General features: G+C 39.0%; 1 protein-coding gene across 1 annotated transcript in view; it reads right to left on the reverse strand.

The window, feature by feature from the left end:
* Positions 1-3,841: 3,841 nt before the first annotated feature.
* The window catches only part of CACNG6 (calcium voltage-gated channel auxiliary subunit gamma 6), a 42,358-nt gene continuing 28,474 nt past the window's right edge, over positions 3,842-17,725 (reverse strand). Inside the window, exons 2-4 of the mRNA XM_058180107.1 lie at positions 13,492-13,566; positions 8,710-8,847; positions 3,842-7,918 (exon numbers count right to left, since the gene is read on the reverse strand). Of these exons, the coding sequence (XP_058036090.1) occupies positions 7,680-7,918; positions 8,710-8,847; positions 13,492-13,566 (452 nt within the window). The 3' untranslated portion in view covers positions 3,842-7,679. The remainder of the gene's footprint in view (positions 7,919-8,709; positions 8,848-13,491; positions 13,567-17,725) is intronic.

Below are 17,725 nucleotides of genomic sequence, written 5' to 3' on the forward strand. Positions count from 1 at the left end.
TTGACAGAAGGTTGCAGGAGGCCGTCCCAGCCAAAAACTGAGCTTGGGAGCCCGTTTTTGCTGGCGGAGCGCTTGGGCCACCACAGGTATTCCCAACATGAGTGACATCAAGCTATCCACGCTCACCCTGGCCATGCACCCCAAGCCTCCCAAGGTCAAACACAACCCTGATGCAGCCCTCAATGAAATTGAGTTTGACACCCCTGGTCTAATGGTTAAGGTATTAGGCTAGAAAGTAGATGATCAAGTCCCATGTAAGCCATGAAAGCCAACTGGGTGATTCTGGGCCGGACACTCTCTCTCAGTTCAACCCACCTCACAGGGTGGTGGTTGTGGAGAAAATGGGAAAAAGAAGGTGTATTAGATGTATTTGCCCTGAATTATTTGTAAAAATAAAGGCGGGAAAATTGAGACACAAGGAATGGCCTTGCAGCTCACAGTGGCCCATAGTAAGTTTTATCAGAACATGCCCATAGCAACTCCTGAATCTCAAGATGCAAATGTTTCTTCTGAGACCATTGTTCTTTGTAGAGAACAGAAGAGCTGGAAGTAACTTGACATCTATTACATTATTAGTTGTGAATATATATACATCATTTCACCCTCCTTTTGGAAATATATGAGAGATCTCTTTGTCTGCAGGGATATAACTTTCATTATTCCTTTGGAAGAGACCCCTTCCAGTATCTACTGTCAAATAAACACTGGAGCAAGGCTAGATTATTAGTTTGGGTTGGGGGTTTCCATCCGTGGCAATGTTAAGACTTGTGAACGTCAACTCCCATAATTCCCCAGCTAGCTATGGTGGCTAGGGAATTCTGGGAGTTGAAGTCCAGAAATCTTAACTTTGTCAAGTTGGCCACCCCTGCTTTGAGTCTGTGTTTTGATTCCACATTTATGCTAGAAAAATACTAAACCTACATTCAAAATCAACCTGAAAATAGGAGATAAACACAAGCAAATTTCAACATGGAGAAGGAGAGAGAGAGAGATTGGGATCCAATCTGGGATCTGCCTTGGAGACAGAGGTATTATGTATGTAAATTAGGCCTGGTTCCACCAATAATTTGGCAAATTAATTCTTTTTCTAATGAAAAATTAGTTAATTAGAGTGTAGCCATGCATCTAAGAACAAGATATATTATTTAAATAAAGATAAAACCACCATGAGTTACACCAGTGCCAATAAGACTGGATGCTCTTAAAATTGCTGTGTTACAAACAATAGAATTGATCTTCCTTATCATCCTGATACCACAAACTCAGGATTCTGCTTTAAATAATACCATTTAATTAAAGTCAGACTGAAACTCTAGAGGAATGTACTTTGGAAGACTGACCCCCAAAAAACCTTCTGTCAAGGCTCAGTCTAATAAAACAATCAGAACCCTGAGACTTGGCTCCTTCTCAAAGGTCTTCTTTAATGAGTATATTGTATCAGCACAGCTTCAATGGAAAGCCAAATCTAAATCTTTCCCACGGTTTCAGTATAATTAAACTAGGAAATAACCCCATCCCCAAGGGTCACAGGTCATGTTGGCCAATTGAGTTAATTGGCGGGATCTTCAGGCACTCCTTCCCCAACCTTATCTGTTCCCAGTAGAGATGACCTTGCTTCTCATGAGAAAGCTCTTAGTTGTGTCTAGTAATACTTTCCAATCTCCTTCTCCCACTTCCGCCTCTGGGTGGAAACTGAGGAACAGAAAGACGGCTGCGGCCAGGGTCAGTTTGAAGTTGACACCTTCCATATTAAGCTGGTAATGTTGCTTAATAATAAAAGGTCTGAAAATTTGGTCCTTGTTACTTAACTCAAAGATTTGAAGAGAGAAAAAGCTCCGAAGGAGCTTCCTGCTTGGAAGGAACCGTTTTCTTTATTTAACTCCCATCCCCACTCTTTTTAATATTGTTTTTAATATTGTTGGTGGGATACATATCTAATTTAAACAATTGCAAAGACTTGTTCAATAAAAAGAGGTCTGAAAATTTGGTCCTTTTTTCACTCAAAGAATTGAAGAGAAAAAGAGAAAAAAAAATCCAGGTATAAATGCTTGGAAAGAACAATTTTATTTATTTAACTTCCACCCCCCCTCCATTCTTTTTAATATTGTTGATAGGATACACATCTAATTCAAACAAAGAATTTATTAATTAAGAGACATCAATTGCAATCCTAAATTCCCTGGCCACATTTCTGATTATAACAGGGTAGATGCTACACAATTTTCTGCCCAGAGTCATGAATACATGCAACAGCATAGGACAAATTTTTCCAAGCCTCAATCAATAAACCACAAGAAATAAATAGAAATTAAGCTGCTCGCTGGGTGCTTAAGTCTGAGTTTTCAAGTTTCCACAGTTGGTTTTAAGATACGAATGAAAGTCTCTCCACTCTGCCTGGAGAAGCCAGATTGCAATCCTGTTAGGGCTGTAGCTTTGCCTGTGAATGCCAATCCCAATCCCTACCAGATACACTTCAAATTTTCCTTCTTACTCTGCCTGAATAACCCAGATTTTCCAGGCAGTGCAGGAAAAATGTGACATGTTAAATATTATAATATTGGACAATTTAACAACCTCATGAGCCTGGGATACAGAAACCTATCCCCCATATTCCAATCCCCTCCCCAAAGTTTGGATTGAAATAATGGATTTTCCCTGTGTGCAAAGAAAAATGGATTATGCCTGGGTGCAAAGTCAAGGTGATGAGAATAGTGTGGTTTGTCTCCAGCCTGATGGCTAATACAGGTAGTCCTTGACTTACAACAATTTTTTTGAGTGACTGTTCATAGTTACCACAGCACTAATAAAAGTGAACAAAACTTGGGTGTTTGGCAATCGGCATGTATTTTTGATGGCTGTAGCATCATCTGGAGGTTATGTGATCACCATTTGCAATCTTCCCAACTGGCTTCTAACAAACAAAGTCAATGGAAGAAGCTGAATTCATTTTAACTGCATGATTCATTTAACAATTGCAGAGATTTATGAAAACTGTGGCAAAAAACTTGGGTGTGACTCACGTAACAACTACCTCACTTAGCTACAAAAATGATGGTCTCAATTGTGGTCATAAGTCAAGGATTACTGTGTGGTGGGCTGATCCCATGGCCTCAGAGTTCACCTGACTGACAGTGATGAGATGCTTGACGAAGTGCGTTAAACTTCATCCAGAGCAAAACAGTTATAGCTTATGGCTTGTTTGATGGGGGAAATGCTATTTTAACTCCCAATCTGCTAAGGATGACTTAAGGATACCTGTCTCAGGTATGGGTTAGATATGAGATGAACGGAATGTCTTGAAGATCTGGCAGAAAGAACCTGTTCACATCCAGATTATATCTTAAGTGGGGCCAAATTGGTAGAAAAAAACAGATAGTCACAGTGATCCAAAATTAAACTTATCAGCTAGAAAGCAGCCTCTCTGAAAGCTGTTAAGTAAGCTATTTAGCCACTGATCAATCTACCAATACATTTCTCCCTACTTTAATCTCCCTCGCTTCCTGATTTTTGCATGTCAAGCTGTGGTCAAATGCACAAGGATTTGCACTAAATTAGTAGCCCTGTTTCTAATTGTTTGGATGTGTTGTTCTAGTTTCACACTGAGCACTGGCACTGCTCCCAGCGTGGCGCCACACCCCCTTAATCCCATACCGTCATGGATGTGAAGCAGCTGAATTGATTCTCCTCAGCTCAGCTGCACTGCAGCTCCAAGAGCAAAATTTCATTTTTGCACCATCAGAGCTCCTTTGGACTCCTGCCAGTCCCCACCCACCCCCGCTCTTTGGTTTCCTCTCTCCCTCCCTCCCTCCCCCCACCACCACCAAAGCTGCTAAGCTGCCATTGTGCTCCGATGTCCTGGCATTGGGCTTTCGAGCAGCTTTACAAATAGCGACCTGCTTTTTAAAAAAATGCTTGTTGTTGCTTTTCTGCTGCAAAAATAACTGGGTGTGAGGCCAGGCTGGGGAGAGGGGCACCCATTTTGGCATTGCTTGTTTAGCCAGCTGGAAGAAATACTGTTTAGCCACTGGTTTATTCTGGCTTCAAGGCAGTAGCCTTACAGCTACAATTTAAAAAAATTGTCGTTCACAGACCAGATTATTGTATCTTTAAGCCTGAATAAGAAGGTGGATGATTTCACATCGCTGTATCCTTAAAAAGCAAGGGGAAACTGTTTTTGGAGAATGCCCATTCAAGCCCCCCTTGTAGGGGAATCCAGGTTAAAGAGAAAGCTGGTGGTTGCTTAGAAGCAGGACTTTGAGCTTGTCTTTTTGTGACAAGTTGTTTCCTTGCTATGCAAAACTCTGTAGAGACCAAGAAAAGAGACCAGGGCACTGTTTACATCCCAGCATGTAACTGGAGAGGCCCAGAGCAGAACGAGAATAACTGAGGAGAGAGTCGTAAGCGTTGCTGGAGGACCCTTGCCGTGGGACGCCCTGTCCCAGGACTGAGATGCTGACAAGGAGGAATAGAAGCTGAGCTCCTTGCACCTTGCATAAGGCCAGCTGGAGAAAACCTGGATGTAATTTTGTGCCTTGACATTTTTCCCTTCTTCTGTTATCTCACAAGATTACAGACCTCTGCTTTTTATGCCCCAATCTCTGGGCTTTTTCTAGGCCTCAGCCCTAAATAATGAAGAAAAGTCTCTTAAAACAACTTGTTTGCATTATATTTCACGTAGATTGGTTTAAATTGTCTTATAATGACTTGGAGATACAACGAATAGATTGAAAACTGACTTTTAAAAGACTACATCTAAATTAATATGCGATGGAAAGTATGCAGGGATGCTAGCATGTTATATTAGGTAAATAATAATAATAATAATAATAATAATAATAATAATAATAATAATAATAATAATAATAATAATAATAATAATATCACCTGAATACCATCGTCATTGATAAAATTGCCGTCAGTCAATTGCAAAAGGCAGCTTTACATGGAGCAGTTTATATCTTGTGATGATACCTTTAATACCTTCAAATCTGCCCTTGGGAGGGACTCGATAGATAAAGATGCCAAATCCAGTCTAAATATCTGGCTGACTGTGTGATGATAAATAATAACAACAAAGCCAAGATGTTGGTCCAATGTTGTGATTAAAATTCCTCTCACTTTTTTAAAAAAAGCAGAGCTTAAATTGCACCATTGCTGTTCTTCTCTTTGACCATATCTTGCAGACACCCGACCGCAGCTGAATATTTAACATAACATAACATCAGAGTTGGAAGGGACCTTGGAGGCCTTCTAGTCCAACCCCCTGCCCAGGCAGGAAACCCTACACCATCTCAGTCAGATGGTTATCCAACATTTTCTTAAAAATTTCCAGTGTTGGAGCATTCACAACTTCTGAAGGCAAGTCGTTCCACTTATTAATTGTTCTAACTGTCAGGAAATTTCTCCTTAGTTCTAAGTTGCTTCTTTCCTTGATCAGTTTCCACCCATTGCTTCTTGTTCTACCCTCAGGTGCTCTGGAGAACAGCCCTACTCCCACTTCTCTGTGGCAGCCCCTGAGATATTGGAACACTGCTATCATGTCTCCCCTAGTCCTTCTTTTTGTTAAACTAGACATACCCAGTTCCTGCAACCGTTCTTCATATGTTTTATCCTCCAGTCCCCTAATCATCTTTGTTGCTCTTCTCTGCACTCTTTCTTGAGTGGCTTTCTCTTTAATGGCTTCTAGTTGTGCCCCAGAATATAGTTCAAAATTAATTCACAGTTAATATTGTCCCATCAAAGAACTTCAATATATGGTAAAAAAAATCTGGGAAAATGAATTTTTTTCTGGTTTTGGCAAGTTTTGACTAAAGATTGATGAAATCTGGTCTAGCAATTCAAGAAAAAAGAAATTATTTCTATAAAACCACCTATCCCCTTGAATTATTCTGTAGAATCATCTTATTGATTCTGCTTTCTACACCATCTGTAACAGGGTATGATTTACCACAAATACCATCCACTATTATGGTGTCCTTCAAACATTTAATTAGTTTTGCAAAAAACAGAGCAGGGCTCTGGGAAATAAAAAGGTATGATTTCCTGCCCTCCCCCAAATAATTTTGTCACCCTCTCTCCCATTCCCCAAATACAGCAAAGCAAAGCAAGGCAAGGTAAAAGACATGGGAATGGTCCTTTCTGTCTCCATAAAAACAGAGGTTATCTTTGGAACAAATTGAGGCAGTGAAGAGAAACATCATCCATGCGTCTTTATTTCTTATTTCAGTGTTTCTCAACCTTGGTAACTTTAAGACGGCTGCACTTCAACTCCCAGAATTCCCCAGCCAGTGTGGCTGAAAAACTCTGCCTTCCTTCATCAAAGCAACTTGGTTTGCAGTCCTTTCCAACACTCATGGTTGCATTAATCCCTGTTAATCCAAGGCAATATGTGGATTTTGAGGAAAATCATCACAAATGGCAAAGTCCAATAGAAATTTCTTAGTGGCTCATTTCTACATCGTAGTCATGGGTGTTTTAAAACAGTCTTTCTCAATTTCAGCAATTTTCAGCTGTGTCGATTTCAACTTCCCAGAATTCCCCAGCTGACATGACTGCCTCCAAGTGCTTTAAACCACCATCATATCAAGAAGATAAACATTGTCACTGGAGAATGGCTATGGTGTCTAGAGCAGACAAAGGATACTGGTTAGGCATCAACATATAAATTCATGTTGTAAACCTGTAGCTGCTTGCAACTTTCTCTCCACTTCCCTTCAAAAGTTACTCTTAAATCAAGAAAGTTCCTGCTATAAGTGGTTTCCCTACACTGTCTGTGTGTGCCTTCTCTGAGCAGAGAACTGCAATTCATGTTAGCTTAATCAGCTGGACTCTGCTCCTAGAAGCATTATTCACTGGAAAAGTTTCAAGAGATACATTTTTTATATATAATACTTAATTGGGGGGAGAAAAAAATGAGTTTTGAAAATTCTGCCTGTCCATTGATTTCACTGTTGTAGATTTTAGCTAGTTAATCTGGCAGGATGCTGGATGGAAATTCATCTGAACAAAAGTCTTATGAATTCTTTTCACATTACCCAAATGGTAGGTTAAGAATTTATCCATGGTTTGGAAAGTTAGGTTGGTAATTTTGGTGTCTCCCTTTCATTCTCAAAGGACCAGATCATATTTGGGGTGAATCTGTAGGGTATGCAAAAAAGTAAAACATGTAAGCCAAATTGCAAGATTCTTTTGTTCTTTTCGTGCTCTTTCAATTTTCCAACAGAAGAATTGTAATTTTTGTTTCGGGTGAAACTTGGCTAAGGTGGAAAATTGACATAAGATTTTGTTGTCTGACCTCGGTGTGAATTTAAAAGACTTTCAAGACACAAGTCCTCTTGTTAAGCTAAAAATATCTATTTATAAAAACTGGGTTTTAAATACAGGCCTTTATCCTCCCTCGATTTGTTAGTGTCTCTGTTCACTAACACAGCTGTCCCTTGTTCATCAATGGAGCCTTTTTTTTTGCAGTCCCCCCTCCCTTGCTCCCCCACCCCAAATTAAAACAAGACAAGCCAAGCACAACTGGTTCTATTTACAAGTCACAAAATAGGGAAGAAAAGTGTGTCCAGAAACTTGGGAAATAGGGCAGGGGGTAGAATAGGGAAGATTGATTCTTTCCACCTCTCTGTGTAAAAGGTTGCAGAATGAAAGTTAGAGAGATTTTAATTTTTCCTCCAACATTAAGAAGTATGGTCACTGGTGCTTCTCTTTCTGATGCAATATTCCCAAGGCTTTTTGGACAAATCTGGGATAGACAATAAGATGAAGCAGGCTCCCCCAAATATCAGAATTGCCCCTGCAGACACTGCACAAGCCACAGACCAGGAATACTCATATTCTAGTGGGATGGTGTCATTGGAGGTGATCAGCCACCGTACCGATTGTCGGAAAATCTCCAAAGTAACCAACACCATCAGTCCTGGAAGGGAAACAAAAGAGAGATGTAGAAGAGCGAAGTTGGATAGCAGAGTTAAATGTGTCATCAGTTCAGGATCCTTGCATTGTCACAAGAAATCCCAGCCTCCCCCCCGCCCAAGAATTCCATTGATCCGTATTTAATGCCAATTTAGTGCTGATCATTAGTTGACCAGATTTTTGTCTATATGTTTGAATAAATCTTCCATGATGCAGCTTTACGAATGCTCCTGATTCCTTGGGCCTAAAAGGGGCAATGTTTTTCAAATGTGGCATCTTTAAGATGTGTGGACTTCATCTCCAAGATTTCCCCAAGACATTCTGGACGTTGAAGTCCTAAGTCCTAAAGTTGACAAGTTTGAAAAATCACTGGTGTAGGACATTATCCTTGAGATATTTCCTGTTGTGAACCAAGGCCACGAACAAGCAGTATAGCGAGGGACACTGAATTAAGTTGGGCCACTTATAAAGAGCATTGTGTGGCCCCTTTTATCTATCCTTAGGTGGATCTGTGGCCTCCTTATGTTTTAAGGCAGGAATGTCCAACCTTGGCAACTTTAAGACATGTGGAATTCAACTCCCAGAATTTATCAGCCAGCCACGCTTGCTGGGGAACTCTGAGAGTCCACAGGTCTTAAAATTATCATTGGATAATTAAGAATGGACGCCCCTGTTTTAAGGAAAATTAAGATTGGACATCCCTGTTTTAAGGAATATCATGGTTAAAAGAACATCTCCCATTCCTCCCAACCCACATATTTCAGGACAGAAAAGAAGATTCTGCAGAATCCATACCTGATATTATAAAGAAGCATGATGCTGGCTTCAGGAGGAACTCGACTCCTTTGCTCAGGGCCATTGTGATACAGAGGGATCCCATGGCCATCAAGGTGATGCTGAGGAGGGACACAACGGCTGCCGTGATGTTCAGTTCTATGCAGTGTTACCAAGCAGGGGAGAAAAAGTCATTTCATTCCACCCAACATTTCACAGAGGAAAATAGGGGCATACTGGCAGGATAACTTGTGCCCTACCTCTGATGTGGCCAGCAAGAAATCATCAGTATCTAGATCAATGTTTCTCAACCTTGGCCACTTTCAAAATGAAGTCACAGAAACATTTCAATTAGCAAAAGTCTGGGAGTTGACGTCCGCACATCTTAATGTGATCTGATCTAGAGTAGTTGCTTCTTTCTTTACATGTTGACCAACAAGTCATAATTCTTGTTAGCGTGGCCACAGCCAGGCGTAATTGGAGATATCAAGCTGGTGAAGGCCATTTTAGAACAATATACATTGGCATGAGCATCATACATAAATATGATGCTCAGAGCAATCACTGGGCATGGCAAAGAAAGATGGGCACTTAATACCAATGATAATGGAATAGAGAAAGCAGTGGAGACACAGGTCACATACCAGCAAATACATTCTATCCTCCCTCTCTCTCCCTCTCCCTCCCTCTCTCTCTCCACCAATTGACCCACCCACCCACCCACTTATCTATCTATCTATCTATCTATCTATCTATCTATCTATCTATCTATCTATCTATCCATCCATCCATCCATCCATCCATCCATCCATCCATCCATCCATCCATTATCTCTCTCTCTCCATCTAACATCTATCTATCTAGGTAAAGATTTCCTCTGTCTAGTTATGTTTGACTCTTGGGGGTGGTACCCATCTTTGTTTCTTAGGTAAGGGAGCCAACATTGTCCAAAGATACTTCCATGGTCATGTGACCAGCATATCTATATGCCAAGGTGAATGGAACACTGTTACCTTCCCACTGAAGTGGTACTTATGTATCTATTTGCATTTACATGCTCTTAAACTTCTAGGTTAGTAAGAGCTGGTGAAAGTAACAGGAGCTCACCCTGTCACACAGGGCTTGGGTCTCAAACCCAGCCTGTTAGCTTTCCAGCTGGCAAGCTCAACATTTTTAATCATTGAGCTATCCCGTCCCCCATGATCTGCCTGCTTGCCTGTCTGCTTGCCCACCTCTAATCTAATCTATCTCCTGTCTATCATCTATATATCTATCCGACTTTTGAGGATATAATCATATTCCCCAAAAGATGAAGAGCTATTTCTTCTCAGTCCCAGCAACCTTCAATGTAATTTCAGATCTTTTGAATAGTACCCTGGGAGCATTTTTCATGATCATTTAAAGATCTTTTTTGATTGAAAGCTGCACTTGCAGCCCTAAAGGAAAGCTGAAGTGATTAACTATTTGAGATTTTTCAAAAGTATAAAGTCTAAAAGAATGCCCAGATTTATTGGATGGTGGAGTTCTTAAATTTAAACCATGAAAGGTAGCAGAAATTGATTTCAACATAATTTGTAATTGTCTTATTGAATTGTGACTGTGCCATTATCAATTCAATGTTTTCTATAGTGAGGAGAGCTATTTATTTATTAAACAAATGCATATAGCCAACCAATTTATACACAGTGACTCTGGGCAGAGGACAATATTAAAGATCCTCAGTTAAAAATTCACAATTTAACAATTTAACCCCCTTGCACTCTTTAAGATTACCAGGTGTTAATACATTTGTGCATAGGAGCATCAACAAATTTATCTTTGCAAACATTAAACACCAGTTCATTTTCTGATTAGTGGTAATTATCTAGGCCTTTGCTTTTTTTATGCTTTCCAAATGATTTGGACTTCTATTTCCATAGTCCCCAGTCAACATGGATGACAGTCCAAGAATTATGGGTTTAGTCCAACACATCTGGAGGGCATTTAGGATGACTGCAACAAGAAATTTAGATGAAGCCAAGTTGGAAGCAGGAGCTGCAGAACCTGAAAAACATAAAAATGTTTATTCCCCAAAGGGGTTGTTGCATAGTTTAAGAATTTAATCTGGGAACAGAATAACAGAGTTGGAAGGGACCTTTGACTTTTTCTAATCCAACCCTCTGCTCAAGCAGGAGACCCTATACCATTCCAGACAAGTGGCTATTCAGTCTCTTCTTAAAGGCCTCCAGTGATGGAGCACCCACTTCTGTCAAGCCTTTCCACTTATTAATTGTTCTACCTGTCAGGAAATTTCTCCTTAGTCCTAAATTCCTTCTCTTCTTGATTAGGTTGACCCCCTTAGATATTGGAACACTGCTATCATGTCACCCCTACTTTTCACCAGACTAGATAAACTCAATTCCTGCAACTGTTCTTAATATGTTTTAGCCTCCAGCCCCAAGATAGTCTACTAAAATAGATAGTGGGTATTTATGTAGAAAGACTTGAAGGTGTGCCATAACTTATCACAATCATGAGAACTACAAGCCAAACCCAGCAAATCATGGGTCTGACCAATGGGGTGTGTGTGTCACAAATTGGATCTGGCCTTTGCTTTAGGCAGTGACTACATAAACAGGATGTTGCCACCTGCCCCTTATCACTTTGGAGTTTTCCATAGAATCCTTCCTCAGCAGGGAGGCTTATGTTTTTTCTTGAGATTTTAATTAACATTTTCATTGATGCTTCAGTCACCATTTGGAATGAGGTGTGGCAGTAAAATCTCTGACGGAGCTTGGCAGTTGAGAAATACAAAATACAAACAAATAAATAAAATTTTAGGTTGGATTGCAAGTATGCAGAATCTTTGCATGCAGACCTTTGGCATGTTGTGGCATTTTCCAAAGGTGCTTTTCCAGAAGATAACTGGACTTTCTTCACTTTCTTTTTTCCCCAAAAGGCAACTGGACTTCCAACTGGAGTTGCCTTTTGAAAAAAGCACCTTTGGGACAAGCATGACTTGGATTGTTGAGATTCTCTCTAGATATCTGTTGTGGCTTGTGGATAAAGAGGATAAAGCAACAGAAAAGCCACCTAGATTTGACTGGGAGAAAACTAAGAATGAATCTAACTAGACATAGATAAAAGCTTTTGTTAGAGCCTACTATGTGGTGATAAGGGTGGCAAAAAAGGTTTATTTCTCCATCCTTCTCTTCTACATATTGGCCAATAGCCCTGTGCAGGGCAATCTATACCCTTCTAGGTACAGGAGCATCTACAAAACCCCTATCAGTGCTATTTGACTCATCTGGTGAATAACATTGCTTAGATTCGCTATTGGCCTTCAGCTACACAAGTCCTGAATAGGTGGCTGAAGCAGTCTTATGATGTTATCAGGGATACGTTTGAGTCTGTTAGTCCTGAGAAAATGGACATAGTCCTTGGAGTTGTATGTGTGGCAAACTGTGTATTAAATCAATACTCTTCCTGGTTGATTGAAACCTCTGGGGATGGAGCATGTGCAGGGATAAATGTGTCTTTGAGAAGTGAGATGGTTCCACTGGCTTTGAAAAAAGCACCTTTGGGACAAGCATGACTTGGATTGTTGAGATTCTCTCTAGATATCTGTTGTGGCTTGTGGATAAAGAGGATAAAGCAACAGAAAAGCCACCTAGATTTGACTGGGAGAAAACTAAGAATGAATCTAACTAGACATAGATAAAAGCTTTTGTTAGAGCCTACTATGTGGTGATAAGGGTGGCAAAAAAGGTTTATTTCTCCATCCTTCTCTTCTACATATTGGCCAATAGCCCTGTGCAGGGCAATCTATACCCTTCTAGGTACAGGAGCATCTACAAAACCCCTATCAGTGCTATTTGACTCATCTGGTGAATAACATTGCTTAGATTCGCTATTGGCCTTCAGCTACACAAGTCCTGAATAGGTGGCTGAAGCAGTCTTATGATGTTATCAGGGATACGTTTGAGTCTGTTAGTCCTGAGAAAATGGACATAGTCCTTGGAGTTGTATGTGTGGCAAACTGTGTATTAAATCAATACTCTTCCTGGTTGATTGAAACCTCTGGGGATGGAGCATGTGCAGGGATAAATGTGTCTTTGAGAAGTGAGATGGTTCCACTGGCTTTGAAAAAAGGTACGGGTGTGCCTCTTCTTCAAGAGACTATCCTTTGATACAGTTGATCTGGACAACTTTCATCCAGTCTCCAACCACAGGCTTGGGAAATGTAAATGTTAGCTTATACTCAAATTCTGGTTTGAATGGGGAGAATACTACATGTTCAATCCACATTAGAGCAACTGGTTAGGATTGTGTCAATCGTTTAAAGCAGGGTTTCTCACTCAGCAGCTTTAAGATGTATGCACTTCAACACCCAGAAATCCCCAATCAGCCCATGCTAGCTGGGGAATTCTGGGCATTGAAGTCCATATATCTTAAATTTACTTAGACTGAGAAACACTGGTTTAGAGGGATGCTTTTCAAGGCAGAGAAATGCCCCCCTCTTTCTCCCTCTATTCAGCATGATTCAACATGATTAGTGAATAATAAACAGCTGATTCAACAAGAGAAACCCCTTAGAACAGCAGAAATGTGATGCTTTGTCCTTAATGGTGGGTTTGAGGACAACTGTGGTGAAGCCCTCTCATCAATTCAGGTAGTCCCTCTTGAAATCGTCTTGAATCAGCATATGAACCAAAAGCTTTCTAGTTTCAAAAGAATGGGATGCAGAAACTGTTGACTGACACATGTAGCTCCTTTCCTTCCTGTCACACAACACTTCAACCTGAACGCCTGCAATGGACTTACCCTTTTTTGTAGTCCTTAGGAAGATGTTGGCATTCTCGCCAGTAGTGAAGAATTTGAAATAAGAACAATTAGCTTCTGAAAAGAAAGAAAGCATTTAGCTCATTTGTCATTAAGTTATACCACAGTAATCCTTAACTTACGACCATTTGTTTAATGTTAAAATTATGATGGCACTGAAAAAAGTGACTTACAACTGGTCCTAGCATGTCCAACTATCACATGTCCGTGGTCATGTGGTCAAAATTTAGGTGCTTCACAATTGATGTGTATTTATGATGGTTGTAGCCTTCCAAGCCACATGATTATCATTTGTGCTTACCAAAGGGGCTTCTGACAAGTAAAGTCAATAGGGGAAGCTAAATTTGCTTAACAACCATGGTAAAAAAGGTCTTAAAATCAGATACGACTCACTTATGTAGACAATTAACCAGTGGCAGATGTTGCCTTTGGAAGTTGTAAGTGTTTCATTATTGGCGGTTTTTAAGAACAGACTGGTATAGGGTCTCCTGCTTGAGCAGCGGATTGGACTAGAAAACCTCCAAGGTCCCTTCCAGCTCTATTCTGTCTGATTGATTGTTGGTATCACTTGGCAATGGACATAAGTCAAGGACTAACTTAATATATTCCTCCTCCTCCTCCCTTCTTCAAATCATCTCAAACAAAATTTGTTTCTCATAAATCTCTCAATATTTCTTCCACTTTAGGTTCTAAAACAATAAAACAAAACCTAGTCCAAAAAGAGACATTATGTTTTTGTTTTCTTTCCAAATACTAGCTATATAGAATAGTTCTAGCAATGAAACTTGAAAATTACCATGAATTTAAGAAAATCCTCCCAGGAAGAGCCCCTTTACTTTAACTTTTTGCTATCTCATATAGACTACCATAAATCTCCTTCCGTAGTAGTCTATATATAGTTTTAAAAGAGCTTCAATAAAAACATGTTTGTAATCTTGTGCATTGTTTTAATTTATCAGCTTATGTTTGATATTTAAAGCTTGTATCATGAATATTTGGCAAAGATGTATACCAACATTTATTTAGCATGAAAGACATACAAAAACAGTATGTTATGGTGTAGTAATTAAATTATGAATAGTAGCGAGGGCAGCAATTCTGTGATCTCTGAGAAAGAGATTTTACTTCAGAGGAGAAATTTGATGTCAGAAACAGTCTCCAGTACTGTCCAACAGAAAGCTCTGAGTGTGGCTGTTCAACTGGACAGGCGAAAGGAATTACACTCAAAGACTACCATGTTTTTATTGAAGCTCTTTTAAAACAGGATGAAGGAAGTTTACATATTAGACAATAACTTGATTAGGTTTAATCTTTATAAGACCATTTAAGTTTTTGTATGAAATCGCATGTGCTTTTTGCTGCATTGTAATGAACGTTTCATGATACGAAATATTTTTGTATCAAAATCCAGATTACAATTTAGATTTTCAAAGGTTGAAGAAAAAACCTGTGGTTGAGAAAATAACTTGTCATTATTTAAACATTCTTTAAACTTTCACTGCAATGACTGTTTGTTAGGATATTTAAATTTAGTAGCTGGAACAGTAAAGTCTATAATGGACCAGCACAGACAGTTGTAGATGATTGGCTGGAGAGTGCGGGATCCTGCATGAGGTAATCTACACTATGATTGGTTGCTGGGGGTGTAAAGGGGGAGTTCCCTTTTTTCCCGCCTTTTTCTTCTGTGTGCTTTGTATGCTGTTCATGATTTACCTCATGATGTTAGTGTGTTCCTGACTATCTTGTCTTCTGTAAATATAGACGCTAAATATATTTATTTATATAAAAAGACAAGTTTGTCTCAGTGTCTCTGATTGTATTTGGACACTTCCTTAGCAATTCCTGACACTGTAAAACTGAAAATATGCATTTCTTGATTTCATGAAACATTTGTCTAAAGTTTAAACATTGGAAAATAGATTCTGTTTAATTTTATATTGAATACTTTTTTAGCATATAAAGCAAAGTAACCTTTTGGTCAAAAATCAGTTTAGTTGCCAACAGATCATAAGAGTTTTATCAGGTAAATTAAAAGACTTTTGGATCAGGATTAAAAGGATGAAAAATACAATTAATTAGGTGTATTGATAGCTGAATACAGTGGTGAAATAGATGTACAGATAATTCTCAATTTACAACCACAATTGGGACCAGAGTTTCCTTTGCTAAGCAAGACAGCTAAGTGAGTTGTGCCTGATTTTATCACCTTTTTTGTCATGGTTATTAAGCAAATCAGTTCAGTTATTAAGTGAATCTCACAATCATTAAGTGAATCTGATTTCCCCCATTGACTTTGCTGTTCAGGAAGATCACAAATGGTGATCACATGATCCTGGGAAGCTGCAATCATAGTAAATGCCTACTGCTTGCCAAGTGCCCGAATTTTGATAATTAGACAATGCTGCAATGGTTGTAATGGTGAGGCTCAGTTGTAAGTCACTTTTTTGGGTGTCATTTTAACTAATTTTAACTCATATGAGTTATAGTCCAAAATGCTTTGATGGCACCATGTTGGAGAAAGCTTGCACATTGTACTTATATGATTTAATTATTTTAATGAAAGATTCCTGAAGAAACTTCTTGGCAATTTCCTCTTGTATTAATTACAATTACAGTTATTTTTTCAATTTGGGGAGACATTATTTAACAACAAAAAAAAGAGAGAGGAAGAAAAAAGAACAAAACAACAAAACATTTTTATATGAGAATTCCTATGCATATGCACACAGATGATAAACCAATAGTATCATTTTAGTTTTACACAGTTTCAGTAAAGGATGAATGTATTACTCTGTGGATTGAAGAACTGATGTATTTTGTGGCTTATGAATGAGCTGCTTTCAGATGCAAATTATGTAAAGCGGTTGCAATTAAAATAACAACTATAATCCTACTGTATTTCTGCTGGCGCATGCTTTTTCCAAGTTGCCAACAATTTCTTACAGCACTCCCCTTTATATCATTATATATTATATAAAAAAAATGTTGCCTGCCAGATGTTTCTGCCACAAAAACCATGAAAAATGTGAAAAGAAAACACTTTTTCCTTTTAAGCATTCTTCGGCTTTGTGGACTGACATGGCCACCAGTTTTTTCCTGCATATCTGCAATGCACCGGCTGATTCTGCAGTCCTAAGAACTAGCAACTTGTTCTTGATCTTTTTTCACATAAAGCAAAAATACTGTTCAAATATATATATATATACTGTATTCAGTATATAAGGATACTGGTAGTAGAAAGGTTAAGAAATCCAGGCAATGAGAATGAAGCTTCTGTAGTTGCTAATCTCTCCCTTTACATATGAACCAATTTATAAACTTTATTCAAGAGAGAGGCAATTTCTACAATTTGGCAACTGAAGCAGAGGGTTCAGAGCCCTTTCCCCCAAGATATTCTCTATGATTCATGCCTCAAGCCTTGTCTTTTACAAGTTTTTTTGCATAGCCCAGTGGAGTGGATTTAATTGTGTCCCCAAAGGAAAGCTTGAGCAATAACTGCATCTTTTTGAATTGGAGAAATTCCAAGTAGCTGCAGGGCACAAGTCCTCTGCGGGTGCAGAGTAAAGAGACAGAAAGAAGATTGTTTATTTATTTTTTATTTATTTATTTTTGTCATAACAGTGTATATAAGCATTAACATGAAATAACTATATAACATTTAAGCATATATATGAGCATAAGTATGTAATAACTGTATTAATTGGATATAATGAAGAGGAACAATAGAACAGGGAACGGTAGGCATATTTGTGCTCTTATGCACGCCCCATATAGACCTCTTAGGAATGGGGTGAGGTCAATAGTAGATAGTTTTTGGTAAAAGATTTTGGGATTTTGAGAAGAGACCACAGAGTCAGGTAATGTGTTCCAAGCATTAACAACTCTGTTACAGAAGTCATATTTTCTGCAATCAAGATTGAAGCAGTTAACATTAAGTTTAAATCTATTGTTTGCTCTTGTATTGTTGTGATTGAAGCTGAAGAAGTTTTCAACAGGAAGAACATTGCAATAGATGATTCTATGAGTTAAACACAGGTCCTGTCGAAGGCGGCGGAGTTCTAAGTTTTCTAAACCCAGGATTTCAAGTCTGGTGGCATAAAGTATTTTGTTGTTTTCAGAGGAGTGGAGAATTCTTCTTGTAAAATATTTCTGGACACGTTGAACTGTGTTGATATCAGACATGTGGTATGGGTTCCAAACAGGCCAGCTGTATTCA

Source organism: Ahaetulla prasina, chromosome 4 (genome assembly GCF_028640845.1).
Source record: "Ahaetulla prasina isolate Xishuangbanna chromosome 4, ASM2864084v1, whole genome shotgun sequence".
Classification (NCBI taxonomy): Eukaryota; Metazoa; Chordata; class Lepidosauria; order Squamata; family Colubridae; genus Ahaetulla; species Ahaetulla prasina.